Genomic DNA, 21,443 nt, shown 5'->3' with positions numbered 1-21,443 from the left:
ATCCCTCCAAGAATTTCATCACCTTAAGTGTACTCTGCTTCCCGGACAGTTTACAAATGATGCAATTATTCCGAAAACCAACTTTCTCCCCGTTCCCGATAACCTCATCATTAAATACTTCTTCCCACTCGCTTGTTTAACGCTGATCTTGAGAACATTCGCAAGAGTTTAAAATCCCAAGAAAGTTGGACTTATTTAGTTGATCAAAGCACAAATTCTGGACATATAACCATCCGAGATTATTAAATGCATAAAAATCATACTTTTTCTTAGCATAACTACTTAAATCTTTACCTCTTAATTTTTGTATATCGAATTTCCTACCATTATACGGTTTTAAACCAAAATTTCTCGCTTATTTTTATTGCAACCGAAATTTAATATGCTTGCATGACTAGTAATTAGTTTGTGAAAGTTATTTGTTACTTTCGTCTCAAGTATTAATCAACACCTCGCCACCGTTCCGTCATCCCGAGGGGAATTATTTTACAAACTTGTGCAGTAAATTCCCCTTCCTAGCTTTCACTCTCCCCTCTTTTCCAATCAAGACAAGTCGAGAACAATCTCGTAATTAAGAAACAGTTGGAAATCTGACTGGAAGAAGGATTATGGTTAATTTGCATGTCACTCTCACTCCCCCTCCACGTAATCCTAATCCTACCAGCCAAACCGAGATTACTCACTTGGTACAAAGTAATAAATACTTTTACCATGCGCGTTCTCACTCACGTCAACCTTTACATACTTAGTTCGCAAATTGAGCGTAGCACCACAACCTGCGAAGTTTGTGAAATTTGCGAGATTTCGCAACACTTTTGCTGGAAAACCTCAGGGGCCACTCTCAGAGCCCCGCTTAAGCCAAAAAAAAGAGACTTAAACATAATCTGATTTTTTTCCGTCCCAGACAAAAGTTTAAACTTTTTCCATTGTAAAAATCCGCTTAAAATCTAAGCTAATCCGAAATTGAGCCGGGGCTCTGGACACGGATTGAAATGGTGTCCAGAGAAAAACTTAGGACTAAAACTAAGCCAAAATTGCTGCGACTGCTATTAGTAGTCGTAAGTCCAAATCTTCGCCTTCTCTCACCTGTTAGCTCGCAAGTAAATAATTTCTTTTAGTTTTACTAAGAATTAATTTTTTCTAATGTTGGATGCGTATGTCCAAATTGCTAGTTAATTGTCTCCGAGTGACGAACAAGTAGTTCATCCCTGAATCTCCACCGGGCCTTGACTTGCAAATTATTGCAGTCGTGACTCCTTTATATGGCGGTGCCCTTATTTATACCGGGTGCAATTAGAAGAAAAGTAAACAAAGATTTGATAAACTAAGTGACAGTGAAATAAGGTAACATTATGGTATATCAGCTTGGGGTGCAAGAGAGCTTATCGAACTTCATGATAAGCTTGAAGGACAAATAAGTACCACCGTCCCAGTCGATACAAAAGTGTATTTCTTTGCCAATTAAGGTCAGGGTGGTTTCAGAGAAATGTGGTAGGGGGAGGGGGGTTTGTGGTGTGTCGCGATCAACTGTGAATCGGATTATCGAGGAATGCGCTAATTTCACATTAAATAATTTTGCAAAAACAGGTAAGTTGAGTGACAACCAACTATTGTTGAGTTACAACCAATTTCAATTTTTAAGTTTCAATATTGTGATTTGTTTACTAGAATTTGCGGCTGCAGCTATCGTCCCTCAAAAGCGCAAATTAATAAGAAGCAGCCTTGTTTGCACATTATTTGCGTCACTCATCAAATCCCAAGTCTTAAGAGGCACGAGTACTATCGAGACTTGCTATAATTCTTAATCTACATGAGTGCCCCGAAATCACACGGACGAAATCACAGCAGCTATCACGATCGCAGATTGATTTAATGACAAAGCAAGTTGATGTTATGCAAGGAATTAATGGCGGAACGTAATCAAGTTGAACAAGAGTTGGACCTTAAAAAACGAAAAGTAGCCGATAATTTAACTATCTTGATGAGTAACGACTAGATTTATTTAAGTCAATGCCATGTTTCAGTTCATGTTGTTTCGAATATAAATAAGGAAAGGCTCTAACTCACATATGCATGGTTGTAACACTTTATCTACCGTTTAATATATTCAATAAATTTACAATTTATTATTATTGACACTGGAAGCCGATAGTAAACTTATTGTTTGGCATAGAATATCGTTTTCCTATTGTTCGCAATGTCGTCGCGTCCTATTCCCAAACACGAGAAGTCAGATTGAGCACATCCTAAAGAAATGAGTCGCGACCATTAATTATGAGTCAAGACCATTTAAAACAATTAATTTAACTGACTAACTTATTCAGCAATGAAAGAAGGACTCATTTTAGTAATGCCAAAGTCACAATCCAGCTTGGAGTCTGTTCGAAAAAGAAACGGTTATTATTATCAACAAAACAAAGAAAACGAAATTACAATTACTTACGGTGGATGAAGTAGAATTTTAACAGTATATTTTTAACGGTAAATGAATTTTTACTGTGCAATGATCGTATTTATCGAGGTGAAAATGATTTTGGAGCTGCAGTCGGGCAGGATTTAGTCTCACGAAAAATTGAGACTGGTTTAAACCTAAACCGGAGATGAGCCGATCCGAAAATAATCTGATCAGGGCTCTGGGAGGCTCCAAAAAACGAGCTTAAACCTCGTTCAAAAAAAGATTAGCTTAAGCTGATATTTAAGCGGGGGCTCTGGGAGTGGCCCCAGGATTTTTTTTCGCAAGCTTACCCGAAAACTGGGCATGTTTTTATTTCAGAAAATTAATTCGCAAACTCATCTGTCTATTATGTAGATAAAAGCTTTAGAAATTGTAAAAAAATCCGTGCAAAACCAAATTAAAATAGGATACCAGATTGTTTGTGTATGTTTTTGAAATTGTAAGATCATATTTATTTTGCAAATATCCTCACGACACAATGTTTTTTTTAGAGTTTCGCAAGTTTCCTAAGAAATGGTTGTGATGATAAATAAGACGCTCTGGTGACTACGCTCCATATATAGGCATATCTAGCACATAATCGTTTGCACATGTTTCATAAATTTCGAAAATATACGCCTTAAATTTGTCGACAAAAATAACCAATCAAATTACCATTTCGTTCCGAAAATACGCACTTTCCATCCTCAAAAGTTTTGGAGATCGTTTCCGGAAGAAAATCTACATATTTAATTTTGCTCGAAAATCAACAAATTGTGGTAACCCTATTTATACAAATAAGAATACGAACCGTTCGCGTAAGGATTCTTTTACTACATTGAAGTAGAAAATAAATATGACACGTGGTGAGCTGCGTGAATATTTAGTACAACCTTATAACATAAATCTCTCAATGGAACACTATTCCTGACACCGTAAAATTAAATCTGAACTTGGAACCTGAACAAAGCTGTCATTGTTCCCATTGAGGGAAGAATGCAGTGAGAGAGGGATGTAAAAATCCGGGTATTATAATTATCCAGAACTCGGTCTCGTGGAAGATATTCAGGAAAGCGATTAACTGCATAAATAGGTATTTAGGTGACATGACATCTCTTCGTTGCACGCTTTCATTTATTTTGTCTTGTAGAAAAATTTCAAGAGACAGAGTTGAAATTGTCTACAATAAGATCACATCAGTAATGAGGCTCGAGGCCTCCCATATGTACACAATAGTTCGACTTATTGCAACATTGCGTACATATTTTAAAAATAAGACTAATCCTTTCGCTACAATGAGATTTTGGAAACAACGTTCGTCAAGTTATTATTCACCAGCATTACCATATAAATTTTTTCGTTTCTGAAATCAAGCCCATTTATACATACACTGTGCAAAATTTTCATAAATACATATGTACATTTATATTTTTGAAATCTGACGACGATTGTGTAAAAGCTTTCTGTTTTCTCTTGTGCTTATATTTATCGCAGTTATTATTGAATTATCTATTGAATTGGTCTCCTAAATAATTATACCTGTTACATTTTTTGTAAACAACAATTTTAATTTATTTATGAACATAAATATATCTCCCCCTTTTTAAATTGACTCGTTTTTGATAAATGACAGTTTTGTCATAAGACTCTATGATAGAAATTATAAAAATACGAAATATATATAGGTATGTACGTGTTTAAACGCTTTAGCGCATATATCCTTCCATTTGAAAATGATTTGATTAGGCTTAGGGAAATGGAAAACTTTTCAATTCTTCGTATTTGTTTCACTAAAGAAAAACTTAAGCATTCTTGAATTAATACTTATTTGACATAACTTATGGATTAGCAATTTCCAAAAAATGGTACTACATACATATTTATATTTACTCCAAAAATAATCTATGCACAATATCCGAATATCGCCCCACAAATTCCATAAATACTTCTTTCTCCTTGAATACTTTAGCCCGATTTCTGCACATAAACAATCATACCTATAAAATCCTCATTTCTAAAATAGTTTATGCTTATTTCGTGACTCACGCCTTTATAATTTTATAAGCTTTCTCCCGTAACTCCTCTTCGTCATAAGTATCTCCCAAAGCATACATTTCCAGGGCATTGTCACACCCAACATTTTCAAAAAGAAGAGAAATACACAAATCTTTCAGCGATGTGATGCAGTAGAGATGCGCCGATTTGAAGACTTGTATCAAATTGTCACCAGACGTGTCAAATTGTCACCAGACGTGTCAAATTCTCCCGTGTAGATCCATTTTAGCAAAATTTCTAAAATTGGAAAATCCATGTCCTTAATGACAACGCGCCCATCATTCTTTTCTTTGCAGACGGTTTCAAACATTTTCTTGAAAACGGGACTCAATACTATTTTAGCAAAAAAAGAACAAAGCAAATATCGTGCATTATAAATATTTACAAACTTAAAAATGTTTGTAATTAAATAATAAATAAATTTTACATGATAGGATTAACCTGTGTGACTTAATTTCATGATTCTGACACGAAATAGTCACATCAGATAAAGAACTTGACCCGTGGAATCCGGTGATACCGTTGAGTATAGATTGTCCCCTTTTGATCCCGTTTGTATTTATCACTGCAGCACAACAAACTTTAAACGGTTTTATATCTGGATTGAATTCCAGGAAAGGCCATGTTTTTTGTAGCTACATATTTACATGTTTATGTAAGTACGAACCCGTATCGACATTGTCGATTCTTGTCGAGTCGACAAGAATGCTCCAAATTATTTTGACCGCGGCTACGTCTACGCCATCATTCCACTGAACCGGTAGGTACATCACTTTTGTGGCCCGGTACATTAATTTGCCCTCAAAGGCAATAGGCTGAAGCGTTTCAAAATTTTCCATATCGGCATATACGCGATCACCCTTAGGCGATAGAAGATTGCAGTGGTACGACTTCATGAAAAGCGCTTTCCCACTGGCTGATTTGACGGGGAGGGTGAAGTTCATAAAGAGGCGTTGTGACATCATGACCACGCGCACAGACCTGAACAAGGATATTTTAGTGGGTATGTAAGTCAGGACTTGTGTAAGCCATTTGATGGCTTAGCTCCCATTACTGAGGGTGCATTTTCCTTAACCTTTGAAAAATAGATATTAACCACTTTGTTTTTACCAAAAATCCACTTTTTAACATTATTCGGTTTGTATCAGGAAAATTCCAAAATTTGCCAAGAAAAATATCAAATTTTTCTAAAATATCTACAAAAATAAATTTCCACAAACTACGAAAAATACTTCTTTTAATTCTGAGAAATTTTACGAAACACGAATTTCCTGATTAATTATGGATTCGTAAAAAAAATATTTCTCAATTTACCAAGGGTTTACTTGAATGATTTTCGCAAATCATGCTTCCGTAAAGGTTTAAAAAAATTCTTCATTCATTTTTACCCAATATGATCGGTGACTGTGGTTCTTGAAATATTCTGACTGTTAATTCCTATGACATATTTTTACGGTATAAACATACACACCAACCTTACCTAGTCAGATATATTTACGGAGCCTTGTAATCTTGGGGTTAAATACACGTGAAAAATTTACAATGTTTACCACAGTTAGGAAGGTGACGTAGGACCCCAATTATGTATATACTCACATAGGAACATATTTAGCTAGAAAATTAAGCTTAATTTAAATAAGTACGACCACACGTATTAATTTAAGTAACCTAATTCTTCGGGGCAGTGGCCACCCTTTACAATAATTTAGATATTGGAATCATTTTCCAGTAGAACCTCATAATTTATCAGAAAAAACACCCTTTGCTATGGGACACTAATCCTAAGGGAAAGGTCAAAATGTATCTTATTTACATATTGGTTTTGTCATTTCCATATCCATCATTTCCAAAAGTGCATGGCAGCACGGTAAGCCAGCCCGCGTCGCTGGCTTCGATAAGGGCGTTCATGTCAAAGTATAGTTCATAGTTCTCGATTCTCAAGTTAGGGGTCTAAAAATTTTAGACATAATTATGTAAATATTTCATATTACACGAAAGTTTTATTAGTTCTTACGAACTCACCATTACAATTGATGTCTTGTTTTTCCCTGCCATATTTCGTGTGCGAAATTTTAATTAAGTTTTGTCCTTTCTAAGGTATAATATTTTTAAAGAATTGAAATGCAAAAAATTGACATGCAAAAAAAAGCTACCCTTACTAATGAAAATGCGTCGTGTTCTACTGTCTTGACTGAACTGAGCATGCACTGAACAACCTTTCTTTGCATTCCATCAAGTTAATAATAGCCGCATTGCGGTACTTTTTCCCAGGACGCAATGGACCCCTTAGAATATCAAAGCCTTCGTGTTAACTAAGCTGCAGGGCTGTTGGCTGTGATCCTAATCCTGACGAGAAAAAGGTTCCAATAATCTACATACATACATAGCATACGCCTTGCTGTTCTTCTGACTTTACATATATTTAATGCCTATAAAGAAACCGTTACAATACAAACAAAATGTAGCAAAGCGCAAAGGGGTGAAAACACACGGAACTGTCTATCAGCACTTTCCCGTCATTGTCTCGCATCACCACATGCCTCACATTTTGTCCCGTTTTGACACCCCACTCGCGTCCCTCGAACGTGGACGACCAAACCTTTCAATTGACACCCCCCCATGACGGGCACGTGATTTTTTCGATATTCGACAACGCCCACACGGTCATGGGGTCAATGCACGTCGAAATGATGGCAATTTCTGAAATCTCCGCCCAAAACTACGTCTAAAACGGTGGAAACAAAAAATTCGACACGTTTGACCGTTGGCGTCATCACCGTGTCGCCATGACCTTACGACCTACAACTCTCATCTTCGAAATCATCCGTACCCTCAAAAATTTGAAACACGTTGGCGAAAACAGCATGTCGAAATTCGAATTCGTTCTAGAGTTACAGACAGACGGACAGACAAGACATTTCCATACAGGGCCCCTTAATACACAAGGTCGTTCCAAGACGGGATTCCTAGAATTGATAACTTTCAGAACAATGACCTGTTGATGAGAATGACTGAACCTTCTTGCAAAACACGCATGGAACTTCTACTAATACATACATGAAAAGAAATGAAATACGAATGCCAATGAACCCTTAGTGAAAAGTCCCCGTCTGCAGGACACAACGAAAACCCTTTATGAAGCTCCCAAAAGGATGAAACCCGTTAATAACGGGCCGCAGAGGTGATATAAAAAAATCACTGGAAAAATAATTTCATACTAACAATGCGATGACGCCAGCGGTCTCGCTCCGATTTTAATGAAACAACGATAATTATGCAGCCTTAGACAAACAATTAAACACGTGTTTCAGGATTTTTCAGAATGCTGTTTTTAATAGCACGAAAAATTCCACTGTATTTACATACAAAGTATATGTATATACTGTAAAATTGGTATACAAAAACATTGATCCACGATGGACCTTACGATTAGACCAATTTATAGCAAACTATTAAACTATGGTCAAGGCCAGTATGCAGTCTATTTAACTCTAGCAATATTCAAAACGTAAATCGTATTAATTTCAATTAGTTAAATATGTATGTCTAAAAAATAACTAAATGATGAATCGATTAACAATCTTTTCCCGATCTAATCCCTAGATTAAACAAACACCGTAATCTTTGATCAAAAAGCCAATCAGTACTTTATTTAAAAAATGGAACTACATTTAACAACTTTTTCCTTCTTTCCAAAAAAATGAATAAACAGGAAGAATTAACACTGCCTAAGGAAATTAAATATTATCTACATAAAGGCAAAAAGTTGGACGTCACATGAATGGCGAACTTCAGAAAACAGTTTTTACTTGAAAATGAAACCATAAATTATTAGAAAAAGAAGAGTTTTTTTCGACTGCATCCGTTTTTATGGCTGTGTCGTCTTGTTTTATTCGAGTTCATCACCTCGGACGATGAAAACACCCATTAAAAAGAAGAAGCATCATTATAATTACTCAACTTGAAATTAAGTATTGTCAAATAAATCGTTGTTGAAAAATTACCTGTCCAAGCGTCGGACGACTTGCCAGGATTAGCTGAGCAATTCCGGGTGGTAAAGTTTGGTTCCAAATTGAGAGGAGTTGTTGAGGCTCGTGATAGACGGAGAGTGCTCGTCCAAAATGTAGGATGGCTTCCTGAATCTGCCCCCCATCAAGAAAAGCGTGCCCCATTTGAACCTCCTGGGAGAAATACGTTCGCACTTCGTCCTGACTATGAAACTCGGGGATTTCATCCAACGGCACCATCGCCAATCGAAGTTTCCTCCTTCCTGATTATGAACATTTTTTAACAAATTATTAATATAATGACGACACATTTACTTAATAGTAGAATCATAAATAAATAAATTTTTATGGACTCACGCTCTCGAAGTTTGTTTTTGAAGTTGGGGTCCGACCGTCGACGGTGGTCAAAGTATAAGCATCCCACAGCAATGAGTCCACCGATAGCGGCTCCAATAACAGCGGTTCGTCCACTCATAAAGCTCAGCATGGTAGTTTTATAAACTTGAATTAAAGGTTTTCTAGTCAACCTGGAAAAATACAAAACAAAACAATCCACAAATTATTACCGGGAATGTAACTTCAATTGAATATACATCATGTAAAGTAGTTAAATTGTGGTGGCGCAGTATTTTACGGTGAAAATTCACACAACTAAATTAATTACTTGAATAATTCAAGTAATACAAAATGTGAAATATTCATGGAAGGAGAGATTTTTTCGAAGCAAGGTAAACTTTAAGGTCAAGAATACATGAAAAAGTGAAATTCCTTACCTATTTTTAAATTTCTACACAGGTGACACTTTTCAAAAATTAATTTCCGAGAATGGACAGAGAAGTGCAAAGCGGCTGATGAACATACCCCGGACAAATATTTTTTTATCCTACCCTACTCATGTTGAGCTCAACACGAGTAGGGTAGGATAAAAAAATATTTGGCCGGGGTATGCTGATGAAGAGAATGACGAACTGCGTGGTGCAGAAATCCGCCTCTGTTGAAGGGGCAGCGTAGGATATAAGTGCAAATAAATGGTAATTTTTTACTAATTTCATTTTAAAAACATAGTTTTTTTAACGTTTGTATTTTCCGTTTTACTTTAAAACTTTAAAAGTTTTAAAATTAAAAGAAAAATCATCCGTGTCGTTTAAAAAAAATTGTTTTGCATAATTTGAGACTTCCTTTGCGGGAAATTTAAAATCCAAAGTAAACAACATTCAAGTCAAACATTAAAATTTTCAACAACTCATTCTCATTTCCTTAACCAAATAAATTTGAACTCGAAATATGACGACAGAAAGAGGAGAGGGTGTGACCGAGGAAGTTAGCGACGAGGTCCAAATCGTTAATGCCACCGCGGAACAAATCGTTGTATCCAACTCTTTGGTAAAACTATTAATTCAATTTGCACGAAATAAAAAAACCTTAAACTATTAAATTTTGTATGTTTTTTTTCAAGCTTGTCAAACTAATTCTGGATAATCTGACGGTCAAGGATTTGAAGCGGGTTGCCAGCACAAGCTTTACATTTTACTCGGAAGCGGTTAAACTGCTCGACAAGAAGTCAAAAATCGATTTGTGGAGCGAGAATTACCAATCGTACTTTGAATCATTCAAGAAGGGAGGAAGAATCCCGAATAGGTCCATCGTCGGAATGTCGATCGGCACTCCCAAAGATTATCTTTCATCAATTCCTTCAACCCCAAAACGCTGTCCCAACATTGGCTTCGAAATAATTAGGAGAATTGGTGGGGACAAAGTTCGATTTCTAGATATTCACGTGGAAACTACAAAGTAAAATATTTAAATATTTAAACCCGAAGTTATAAATTAAAGTACTCATAAATTGATTTAAAATATTACAGGCCTTTCTTCGCAAAAATGAGGAAACTTTTATCGCTGGCCGTGAATTTGGACGAATTGGAAATCTACTTTAAAAACGTTTACCATTGCGACACAAATTTTGTCGCGGCCCTGCCGTTCGACGACACATTCCAGCTGCCAAACTTGAAGCTTTCGTTCTCTATGGATGAGATGGACAATGATGGACAAGAAAGAATCAGGATATTTTTAAACCGGCTTATTTCCGCTTCTCAGAATTTGGAAACATTCGACGGAAATGGGGTAACCCAAGGGGTACAGTCCTTAACCGCCAAATTATTTTTGGAGGAGTTAGCAAAGATTCCCGGACGGATGGAAAAGATGAACGAGCTGTCCTTCAGACCTTCGTCCTCTTTTGAGTATGGCACCCAAGTTTTTAATCGTTTGCACCGGAATTTTGTGGGATTACACATAATCTCATTGAGCGTAACCAGGGTGAATGTAGAAGAAGTGGAAGAAATCTTGGAGAATTTTAAGAAATCCTCGGCCTTGACCAAGCTTCAGTTATTTTTGGGAAACGACTATTGGGATGACAACGACGACGACGAGGAAGGCAAGCTGAAGATCCCCGTAATGGAAAACTTGGAGAAGTTTGGTACTTTTATTTTTCGATTAATAAACAATTGTATCTGCATTTATGTATTAATGGTTGGATCGTAAATTTACTTGTTAATTTAATTTTTAGATGTATGGAAAAACATGGAGATAGATGATGTTGACGTGGTTATCAAACCTTCTGCAGGAGTTTTCAAGAAGTTGTGGCGCCTCGAGATAAGCGTTGCTTTGATAAAGGAAATACTTTTAAGTGACCCCAACCAACACAAGGGCAGATTTCCCTCACTGACGCACATTTGCTACGATGAAATGGAGGAGAAGCTGCAAGATGATATGAGGGAAGAAATTTTGAATTTTTTTCCAAATGTGTCGAAATTCTTTCCCCGGATTTATAAGTAATGTGATAAACTACTCGAGAATTTTCAACTTTTGTATTCTTTACTAAATTATGGGACTAAAAATGCACTAATTAATTCATTTTTTTCTTACTGATATTTAATTTGTAAGTTTTTGTGCTTTATACTCAAAGATAACACAATCTTAAAAAATGCATGGAAATTAATTAAGTAATACACTCTTAGAAAAATGATATTCGATAATTACTGACCAGAGTACATACAGATATCTGTACCTACATATTTATTTATATATATGACTCTACCGGCACGGTAATAACGGGCATTACCATTTATTTAATAATGTTGTGGTAATGAAATAATACAAATGGTGAATTGGTAATCTTTAAAGTAAAATAAATTAAAATTAAACTTGTTGTCCCTTAACTAAATTGATATCAACTTGTTTTAATGAAGTGTTCCCTCTTATTTTTCAAAGGAACCTCGACGCTAGGATAATCATATCCAATAAATTTGCTTTATTTAATCTACTAATTTCATAAACTCAAATTACAACAAATTGGCTAATAGTAATACAAACATGAAATTAATTGTTATGGATTTTCTATTATGAAGTTCAAATTTTTGTCTTAATATTAATATTTGTCAGTATTAAGTAAATCCACAAAATATGCTTGTATTTATCCTCAAGTTAATAGATTTCCGTGGTTAGAAGGTCAAAATATTTTAGAAGCTGTTTTGATTACTCAAGGGCATTTCTGTCATTAAGATAAATTCATAATTAAAGTGTCCACAATGAAGTAAATAATAACAATTCAAATCTTACCCTTGGTTTCCACACGCATTTCCCCAGTTCTTCGTAATCCTTACATTCACCGGAGTAATCGTCTGTAACTTTTAGCCCGCTTTTAATTGCTGAAGAAAAAAATATTAAAATTTTAGGAAAATTAGCATATAGTTAAAAAAAATATGTCCCATTTTACCAGCATTTTCGCAAATTGTGGCTTCCTTCACCCAGCCATCGACGGTTTTCTTTGACTCGGGCTCCTTGGGGTCGAACAAATCCATTAAATCGATATGACGCGCAGTATCATTGAAGGCCCCGTTTGTGTAGCAGAGAATTCCTGTCTCCCAGCATGCGGCGTAACACTAGATGAAAAAAAATTGGTAGTAAAACATGGCTTTCAGAAATTCACGCGAACTTTTGTAACCGAGTAAACTGTGCAAATTTCCTGCAAAATGAATTGCTTTGCCAACTTGTACGAAATATATAGAGAGACCTTTTATCACTGCAAATTCGTAATTTTCTAAATAAGATTTGGGTACTGTCTGTAACCTGACTCTTATTCCTAGTTTATAATTTTGTACAATTTGCAATACATATATTTAGATCATTGGTAATTTGTAAAATCCGCAAGTTTTGCAAAAATAATTTTACAAATTTTTACAAAACAAAAAGACGCCTTTGACCCTGAGTAAGTTTACAAAAGTTAATTTTCTTCAGAAATATTTATAAAATTTTGTAAAAGTTTGCAAGTTTACGGGATTTACAAAGTTACGAAGGACTGTAACATGAATTTCCTCGTTAAACTTTTGCATTAAAACTAGGTAATTTAATTATCAATTTTATTTACGAAATAGCTCGAAATGGACTTCGCATTGCAATTTTTGACCGTCGTTTCCATCAAGGGGCTGAATTTGCCTACGAATCCTTTATGGCACTTCATTTTGTCATAGCCTGCTCTCAACTGGGCTTCGTGGTCGGCCTGGATGGCGACGATTGAGAGGGCAACAAACTACAAGTTGACATTATGAAAGAATTTTATAGAAATTTGTAAATAAATACTTATGTCATAATTATGAAAACAAAATAGAAAGTTTGTATTTATTACGATGGTAAGAAGACACGCGAGATGAGACATGTTTACTCCTTGGCTTAAGTGACGACTGATGAGGTTGTGAGGTCCATTGCATTAACTCTACAAGGTGACCTTCTCAATTTTTTGTAAATTTCTTAAATCGTTTTGGGAGAAATTTTTAAAACAATGAAACAATTGAAATACAATTGATGAATCATGTTGCATAAGTTGAATGACGCATTACATTCAGCATGTAACTTGCTGTTATGTTTGTAAAATTACCAAAGTGAGAATTGCATGTAATTGATTTATTGCATATTTATGGCCTGCACGTGCTGTAGCACAAACAAAATCAAACCTGATGACCTCAAAAGCGAAGTTGGAGTGGCAACCAATCGACGCGATGTCCATTCTCAAAATCTTGAAAAATATGGAAAACCACAAGTCTTCACCTCGGTAGATTCGCTGGAATGTATGCATACATAGAAAGTTTATATGCAGAGCATAAATTTCCGAATCCGGATGGCTAAATTGTTTGTGATATTTATTGCTTAAGACTAACATTAAAGGACATCTCTGAAGTTTAGGTTTTCTGCGTATTAATGAAATTATCAGTGATAAAAGAATCTTTAACTTCCTTTTGTCAAAGAACAAGAAGTCTGAATTTTTTAGGGTTATATGTGCATATATATTAAAATTTTAAGTATGCGTTAAGCACATCAAATGGTTTGTTAAAAGAAATTCCCATGTAAACACAACCTATTATACACTTTGTTTATTACGGGGATTATGAATATTTAAGCTTACATTGCAAATAATTTGATTACAATTGCGCATTACGCATGAAAAAGCAAACTTCGTAAATATGTAGATGCTTATGTACATATTTATGTACAGACAATTTATGTAGTTTCCTCCCAAAAATAGAGAATTCCCGCGATCAGCACATAGATAGGGTAGTGTGCAACGATCACCATGTGGCGGCATATTTGAATAAATTCCACTAGAATTAGTACAATTCGGAAGATGCACATTACTCCGAACTCGGATTGGAATAAAGGTCTTGAACATTCGTCCCCGGAAAGGAGGAGGGATCCCAATAGTGGTGCTTGACATGGGAGGATGACCAACATGACCACTATGGCCGGTGGAAATGCCACATAAGCGGTGAAATTTACTAGTGCGTAAGTCAGGTTGATAATTGTAGCCACAATTTTACCATTCCCGCAACAGTCTAACAATACACAAAGTTAAAGAACTTCTTGCCAATTAGTTCGTAAAAAAGTATTACATTAGTGCAATATACGCAACGTTGTAAAATCCGTAAAATCTGTAAACTTATATTTCTAATGAGAATTGGTTTGCATATTTAATGTTTATAAAAGCTTGTAAACTTATTTTAGAAATTTGACGGATTTTACAAGTTACAAACGACTGCGTGCATACTTAGCTTCATTTTTTCTCACCTTCTGGTGACCCCTCCCTTGACGCATAAATGATATTCATCAATTGAACATTGGCAGGATCCGCACTCCACACAAGACCCGTAACACTGCATGCGATATACAAATAGGTTAAGGTTGCCGGGAATATTTTTTCTGCTGGGGTCGTTGAAGAGATGGATAAGCCTATAATTTGCAGGAGGACGTATCCCCAGCTTATGAGAAGCATTATCCGAGACCATTTCCTGTCAAACTGGCCAGATTTGGTGACGCGATTCTTTTTGGGATTCCACTCATAGAATAGACAGTGGTTTACGTGGGCGATGGAAAAGTGACGCGTTAAATGGGGGAGTATAATTTCGGATACCATTTCGCCAAGTGGGGATACAAGACTGGTGTAAATATGACTTTATTCAAGTTTGAATTCCACGAGTTTATGTAGGTATTTGCCATATAAATTGATTCTTCAAGTTCGTGTGATACATACATATTTAATTTAGAGAGCGTGGAGAATGACGGGTTGTTGTCAAGTAGAGTTAGTTTACTGTCTGGATAGTTACATATAATGATTTGAAATTGTTTTGTGTAGAGTTAGTTTGGATAAGTAAATATTGTTTGTAATTGATTGGTATAATATGCAGAGGGTGTTTCATACAACTCTTCATGGACTGAGGTATTATATAGTTTTGGAATGAAAATTCTGCGCTATTCAGGTATGTATGTCCAGGACTAATAAATACTCTTTCGATGATGACATGCGAACAACATTTTCAGAGAGCATATGAAAATTCTCACGTGAACTTTGCTTATCTCGCAAATTGAGCAACGAATCTTTCGAAATTTGATATAAGTTTTTATTTACTATAAGTACATCTATGAGGTCTCCTAAAACATTTGCATTTATTTACACAAATGCAGGAAAACGCCATGGAACATTTTAAACAAGGTAATTATACAAATTCGTCGAATGCTACTTTTGTTATGAAATAATATGATGCACCCTCAGTATTTTCTGGCTGAATATTGTCTTGTTTCAATTCCTAAATAGTTGCAAAATAAATGTTTTGCAGCGAAAATTTGAGAGGACTGTTTTTCGACCCATGGCACATATTATATTTGTGTCTGAAAATCATAATACAAATACAAAATTCAAAGCATGATGCAGACCGAACTTTGGGAGTAAATATTATGCGCTACTTATGATCAGACGTCGGTTATTTATTTACTATCAACCTCTAAAAAATTTATTTTATATTTTCATTCAAAACCCGAAAATATTTTCTTATATTTTTTTATAAATTCAGATTTTGGGCTCAATATCCAAATTTTTATAGCTCAAATTGCATTTCAAACATTTTTGCATTATAAATGGGTGATATTAAAGCTTTAACACGCTAAATCTGCGAAATAGTCAATGGAAATTCCATTATGGAATGGTATATGTACCCATACAGATGTATGTACATGTGTATGTATTTGCATCAAATTTTTGTTTAGCGTCTTGAAAATTTGACACACCTTGGACATTGATACCAAATTTCAGCTTTTTCTAACCAATTTAAAAATCGTTGTAGGTAACCCTCTGGTTATCAGGAGGAAGGTTCACTTCTTGGCAACAACCGATTTTAATACCCTTTGGAATGTTGCAGTATTCTACGACTACGAGTGTACGAAAACTCCAAAGGGCATCGAATTTTGTTCTTGACAAGTAGTGAAGCTTTTCTTCCAAGTAGTTTTCGACGAGCATGAATTAAAAGTCGGAAGTCTTGAAGCAGGGTTCGGAAAAACCCAGGGTTTTAATCAAAAAGTAACGACCCAGGGGTTTTAATGGGTTTTAATGGGTTTTTTGGGTTTTAATGGGTTTTATGGGTTTTATTGGGTTTTATTAGGTTTTACATAAGTAACACATTGAACAACAATTTTCACTACTATTGCAATCCAATTTCAATTAATATGCAAATCCTACTTGTCCATGTTAGAATTTGTATCCGTTTCGAAATAGTCCTGTTTAACTGATCATAGTTTAATACTTTATGAGAATATATCTCGAATACTTCCTCTCATCATAATGAAATCCAAGTTGTTTAAAAGTTTTTAAACTTTAATATTTCAATGCGATCTTAACGTGTATTATCAATTCTGGAAAAAATCGAGTACTAATCGAGTATGAACAATGAAAGTACGTATGTATTATGATCGAGAATATAATAAGTGCTTTTTACAGACACACTTCTTTTGCTCATAATAAAGTACTTCGCTGTCCATAAGTACTCGATTTTTCCAGAGGTGATAATTAAGATCGCCTTGAAACATTTTAAAAAACTTTATAAATTAAAAAAATAATATAGTATTTTGTTTAATTTATTCGCTGAGATGAGAGGAAGTATTCGGGAAAAAGTATTAATTATGACAGCAAAATGTAAATTAAATGTAATTAAATTATGTATGCTCAGTTAAACATACCTCGTTCCGAAATTATTATTTTTATATTTTTTGTCACTTGAAACCTGTAATGGCACTCGCTGATTTATTCCTGGTTTTCAAAACTTACAGTATTAATCAAATAAACTGCTCAGCTACCATCAACTTCGTCTAACGTATGACAGCTGTTTTCAGCTTTTAGAATATAGTTTTAAGCTGAAACACAGTTAAAACCCATTAAAACCCGAATAAAACCCATTAAAACCCAAATAAAACCCATTTAACATGGTAAAACTCAATGGGTTTTATTCATTAACAACCCATTAAAACCCATTAAAACCCAAAAACCCCAACCCAATAAAACCCTGGGTCGGAATACCCTGTCTTGAAGTCTTGAAGTCTGAATTAAAAGTTACTAAAAAATTTATAAACTCCAAAAATGAAATTTTTTATGTAAAATTTCCCAAAAGTTTAAAATAACCATGATTTTCCGATAAAAAAAATATTTTTTTAAAAAAAGGTCGAAAAATTTAGGTAAATATTTATATTTTCTAAAACCACGAAATATTGAAAAGTATTGAAAAAATTTCTTCGACAGCGTGACCTACTCATGACCATTAAGGTCCCTGCCAAGTTTGAAAAACATCGGGCGCTAATTGAAAAAGTCATAAATAAATAAATATCCGACGTCTGCTTATGATGTACATGCATGCATGCTTAAAAGGCCTCGTAAAATATCTACTGCTGATTCGGTCCATGTTTCGTTTCGAACAAAAGCTTGCCACGGTCTATTCATGCACTTGTATTTTCATCAAGAAGCCTACAGAATCAACAATACCCATGTACATAAATACATGTACTGGTGGCTTGTAAATTTTCGGAACGATGGCTTAAATTATATTGACATGAATTCTCAGAGAGCTACTTCATCAAATAGATTAATTATTTACGGCTAAATTCACCAGTTAGAATAAATAATTAATTAAATCGAAGCATTTAATTCGACTTTTCATCCCCTAATAGATAATTGTGTAATTATCGTTACTGTACCGTAAAAAAAATTGCATGTGCAAATATTGTGTGTGCATTTATTCATACATGCATGCAAAATTACAACATCAGCGATATTTTTTCACTTCATCTCCATACTTCTTAAGGAACATGGATGGAAATTTTCCTCCTTGAATCCGATCTAGCAACACGGGCATCCACTTATGCGGTGAGCTGTTATATATTTCCAATTTTTGGAGTGTACTTCGACCCAAAATTGGTTTTATAAGAGGGAATATGACATCCAAAACCCACGGGGCTGCAAAAATATTAAAAATTATAAATCACGAAGAAACAAAGGTCACCTTTAAAACTAAAGGGTGGCCCAAATGTATCTCCCGAGCCATTTTTTCGCAAAAGTTTAAGATAAAATCGGCTGTAATTCCTGAACCAGTGAATGTTTTATTTTGAAAATTTCACCATAAGTAGTCCAAGATGGAAGGTCGATCGTGACTCTCATAGAATTCAGACAAAAATTTCGGTTACGCAGCAATATAAAATAAACCAAAATTGGGAGAAATTGTTATATGGCGGGAAAATGGTAAGGCTACGCAGCAGCCAAAATTTTGTGAAATACAAAAAGCGGCCTGACCAATGTGGAAAGATGTCACCTACCCGAAAAACAACAATTAAGCTCAAGATTTACCCAAAAACCGAAGTTCGGTACTTACTTATTCAAAAGAACGAAGTGACTCAAATTGCTTGAAAATTATTAACAAGTAAATTTACGATACTACAATGTAGAAGGTTGCAAAATCAACGAATTCTAGTCAGACAACTTATAAACTAATCAGGAAACCTTTACTATCTCCATAGAACATTAATTACAGTCTTAAATTTGGAGAAATACTTCAAAAAAGTGGCGATTTTGGTTAAAAAATACAAGGTCAAGAACCATGGCGTCATTTCTCCTGGATCATTGAATCCCGAATAACGCTGTATGTAAAATTCAACCTACAAAATATGAGATACAAAACCGCAAAAAGATCGGATGTACCGCCCATACTTGTGTTACAATTGGTATCGAAAGTTATGGTTATGGGTGTTTTTTTGTGCGTGGCGTAAAAACCTTTCATAGTATACAAGTATGGCACATATCAAGGTAAAGAATTTTATAGCGAAAATGCAACCTAAATACTTTGATAGCATGAGAAACAAGGAATTTTTTCCAAATGTTTGTCAGTACTTTTCCTGCAGGATGGTGCTGCAAGTCACGCTTCAAAAATGACCATGGAGCTAAATGAAGGGCAGGGTAAAACGGTTTGGGGCAAGGGGGTGTGGTCTACTAAAAATCCTGATATGGGTGTTTTGGATAACCAATGGGTAATACATAACTAGGATATGTACATGGATCCAGAACCATGCTCGACAGCAGAGATAACAACGAAAGTTCAAGAAAAACGTAATTTCAGACAAAAAATGACTTTGGAAAGATCATCATAGAGTTTCAACAAAAGCGATGAGGAAATTGTTAGGGTGAATTGTTGAAAGGCCAAATACTAAGGTATGTGAGGAAATATAATTGGGTTCGCCAAGTTACATGGTTTTGAAAAATAGGGTCTTATTCTTTTGAAAGAAAAGGTCGGGAGATACATTTGGGCCACCCTTTAAATAGTGGATTTACATACAATTAATTATGATTACAGCCTCCAACGTTTCCGGAAAGTTTTGTTCACGTTCTCTTAACATGCGAAGAGTTAGCTGCACAGCTTTTCCATAATAATTAATGTCATTAAGCAGTTTTTATATTCATATACATAAATACTGTTAAACTTACTGTCGTAGTGGGCAATCTTATAATAGGACAATTCCGCCAGGTCCAAAATTCCGACTAATTTATCGCCATTGGATTTTGCGAGAGCAGAGGCCATGCACGCGGCCATGTGGTACAAATGACGGTCCAGTTCTTTTCCCAGACCTGCTTCAAGCATTCGTCTCCCATGCCAAGCTCCAACTGGGCAATATACGACTGAAATAAATTTATATAATTTATTTCACCTGTTGACCTTTACCTATACCTTTTTGATACATGTGATTGTGAACTTGTTGATAATCTGGTATGATCCGATCCTAAAGGATTATACGTCCGCTGACATGGATCCCACCCGGATCGGATCAAATCGAATCTACCAGCACTACGCTTCACTTCCTTCCGGTGAGGGGACGAAGTGAAGCGTATGCAGTTATTGCGAATCAACTTGTCTGTCAGCATGATAAATCCCTAAAGAATCATTGTTTTTTTAGTTCTATTTTCAAATATCGACATTTAGTTTTAAACGTAATAGGTATTTCGTGAACTGAATTTGGTCTAAAAATCACCGACATGTGATGGGATCAACGGATCAGAAACGTCGAAGTTTTAGTTGACGGTTTTGCAAATAGAAAAGGGAATTTAGACTTTCGCTTTATTTCTATAAACGTGGACCTGGCGACCGTAGCAATGACGTCTTAGGTAAAATTTTCGCGTTTTGTAGCAAATTATGCATATCACGCGACGATTTTATTATATCTGTTGGTGGGATTTATTCATGTGTATGTATGTTTAATTACCAAGGCGTCCTTCCTTATCTTTTCCGTCAACGCAGAATTGAAACGAATCTTGTACAACGTCATCAATTATCCAAGTGTGTGCCTGGTCATATTCAATCCTCTCCTTCCATTCGACATGCTGTGAATAACATAAAAATAAAAACATACGTACGGAACAACACATTATTTACATACATATATATGTATGCAAATGCAAATATAATATTTCAAAATCTCACATTTCTAAGCATTTCTTCTGCTTTTGCAATGTCATGGTCTCTAGCTGGCAAGAAATATTTTTCTTATTAATAAGCAACAACAACCACAAATATGTATCTCATAAATATTTGTTTGTCATGAATTATTTATCAGTAATTTCAGGAGATGTTTCATTTTCATACAACTTGCAAGTGTGAAATGTGCTCTAAATTACCTATAAGAAATCGTAAGATGTATTTGTCATCGAGATCTTGAATTTTATCACCCAACCGGGTCCTCAACTGAAAATGAGTAAATAAAAATTTGCACTTTACTAAGCGTACTAAATTGATGACCGTCGTCTTAATTGCTACAAGATTTATACACATAAAGCGTGCCTTACCTCTGAAATTTGTTGCATTACTAAATCAGACACGTCATCCATGATACTTTTATTATATATACACTTACAGATTATGTATGTAGGTATTTGAATCAAAATATGTTTGCTAGTACAAATCTATTATATCGCAAACCAGTAAATATATAGCGATAATTATTTATAATTGTTTAAGTTATCTAGTTTCGTATGGTAAATTTAGCTGGTTGGAGTTAAAATAATTTTTGCTGTTACTTACTCCGTACATTCATAGCTTCAA

At 35.0% G+C, this 21,443-nt stretch overlaps 5 protein-coding genes and 1 long non-coding RNA gene across 9 annotated transcripts; 1 reads left to right on the top strand and 5 right to left on the bottom strand.

Annotated features, from left to right (window-relative positions):
* Nucleotides 1-1,689: 1,689 nt before the first annotated feature.
* On the bottom strand, nt 1,690-2,510 carry LOC118438107. The gene is made up of 3 exons (XR_004836599.1): nt 2,444-2,510; nt 2,317-2,378; nt 1,690-2,246 (listed from the first exon to the last, which is right to left on the bottom strand). It is a non-coding gene; the product is annotated as an uncharacterized LOC118438107 (long non-coding RNA).
* Nucleotides 2,511-3,548: 1,038 nt separating this feature from the next.
* LOC110857149 (TD and POZ domain-containing protein 4) lies at nt 3,549-6,671 on the bottom strand. Of its 3 annotated transcripts, XR_004836605.1 has the most exons (6): nt 6,512-6,671; nt 6,303-6,439; nt 5,157-5,470; nt 4,917-5,054; nt 4,481-4,822; nt 3,549-4,411 (listed from the first exon to the last, which is right to left on the bottom strand). XR_004836605.1 is itself a non-coding variant. In XM_035857953.1 (5 exons), exons 1-5 carry the CDS (start codon nt 6,542-6,544, stop codon nt 4,650-4,652), a joined length of 795 nt encoding a protein of 264 aa, XP_035713846.1. In that variant the 5' UTR covers nt 6,545-6,671; the 3' UTR covers nt 3,549-4,649. The 3 variants fall into 3 exon arrangements, 1 of the variants encoding a protein (XP_035713846.1); XR_004836606.1 differs by lacking the exons at nt 6,303-6,439; nt 6,512-6,671 and adding an exon at nt 5,804-5,943; XM_035857953.1 differs by having other exon boundaries at nt 3,549-4,822.
* A 1,439-nt stretch (nt 6,672-8,110) lies between these two features.
* LOC110857336 (mitochondrial import receptor subunit TOM20 homolog) lies at nt 8,111-9,420 on the bottom strand. 2 transcript variants are annotated; one of them, XM_035857719.1, is made up of 4 exons: nt 9,270-9,420; nt 8,854-9,023; nt 8,494-8,759; nt 8,111-8,414 (listed from the first exon to the last, which is right to left on the bottom strand). In XM_035857719.1, exons 2-4 carry the CDS (start codon nt 8,981-8,983, stop codon nt 8,379-8,381), a joined length of 432 nt encoding a protein of 143 aa, XP_035713612.1. In that variant the 5' UTR covers nt 8,984-9,023; nt 9,270-9,420; the 3' UTR covers nt 8,111-8,378. The 2 variants fall into 2 exon arrangements, with proteins under 2 accessions (XP_035713612.1, XP_021961636.1); XM_022105944.2 differs by having other exon boundaries at nt 8,111-8,395.
* Nucleotides 9,421-9,640: 220 nt separating this feature from the next.
* On the top strand, nt 9,641-11,708 carry LOC110857248. The gene is made up of 4 exons (XM_022105863.2): nt 9,641-9,879; nt 9,953-10,287; nt 10,359-10,969; nt 11,060-11,708. Exons 1-4 carry the CDS (start codon nt 9,781-9,783, stop codon nt 11,326-11,328), a joined length of 1,314 nt encoding a protein of 437 aa, XP_021961555.1. The 5' UTR covers nt 9,641-9,780; the 3' UTR covers nt 11,329-11,708.
* Nucleotides 11,709-11,788: 80 nt separating this feature from the next.
* On the bottom strand, nt 11,789-13,220 carry LOC110857373. The gene is made up of 5 exons (XM_022105968.2): nt 13,178-13,220; nt 12,920-13,081; nt 12,269-12,434; nt 12,112-12,200; nt 11,789-12,043 (listed from the first exon to the last, which is right to left on the bottom strand). The coding sequence occupies exons 1-5, from the start codon at nt 13,205-13,207 to the stop codon at nt 12,032-12,034; spliced, it is 459 nt and encodes a 152-aa protein (XP_021961660.1). The 5' UTR covers nt 13,208-13,220; the 3' UTR covers nt 11,789-12,031.
* A 2,247-nt stretch (nt 13,221-15,467) lies between these two features.
* Nucleotides 15,468-21,423, bottom strand: LOC110857148 (SEC14-like protein 4). Its single transcript, XM_035857691.1, has 8 exons — nt 21,188-21,423; nt 21,020-21,086; nt 20,826-20,869; nt 20,608-20,725; nt 19,835-20,026; nt 19,686-19,766; nt 18,157-18,316; nt 15,468-15,708 (listed from the first exon to the last, which is right to left on the bottom strand). The coding sequence occupies exons 1-8, from the start codon at nt 21,227-21,229 to the stop codon at nt 15,627-15,629; spliced, it is 786 nt and encodes a 261-aa protein (XP_035713584.1). The 5' UTR covers nt 21,230-21,423; the 3' UTR covers nt 15,468-15,626.
* Between the last annotated feature and the right edge of the window lie 20 nt (nt 21,424-21,443).

Source organism: Folsomia candida, unplaced genomic scaffold, assembly GCF_002217175.1.
Source record: "Folsomia candida strain VU population unplaced genomic scaffold, ASM221717v1 Fcan01_Sc018, whole genome shotgun sequence".
Classification (NCBI taxonomy): domain Eukaryota; kingdom Metazoa; phylum Arthropoda; class Collembola; order Entomobryomorpha; family Isotomidae; genus Folsomia; species Folsomia candida.
This window is presented reverse-complemented; position numbering and strand designations above follow the sequence as displayed.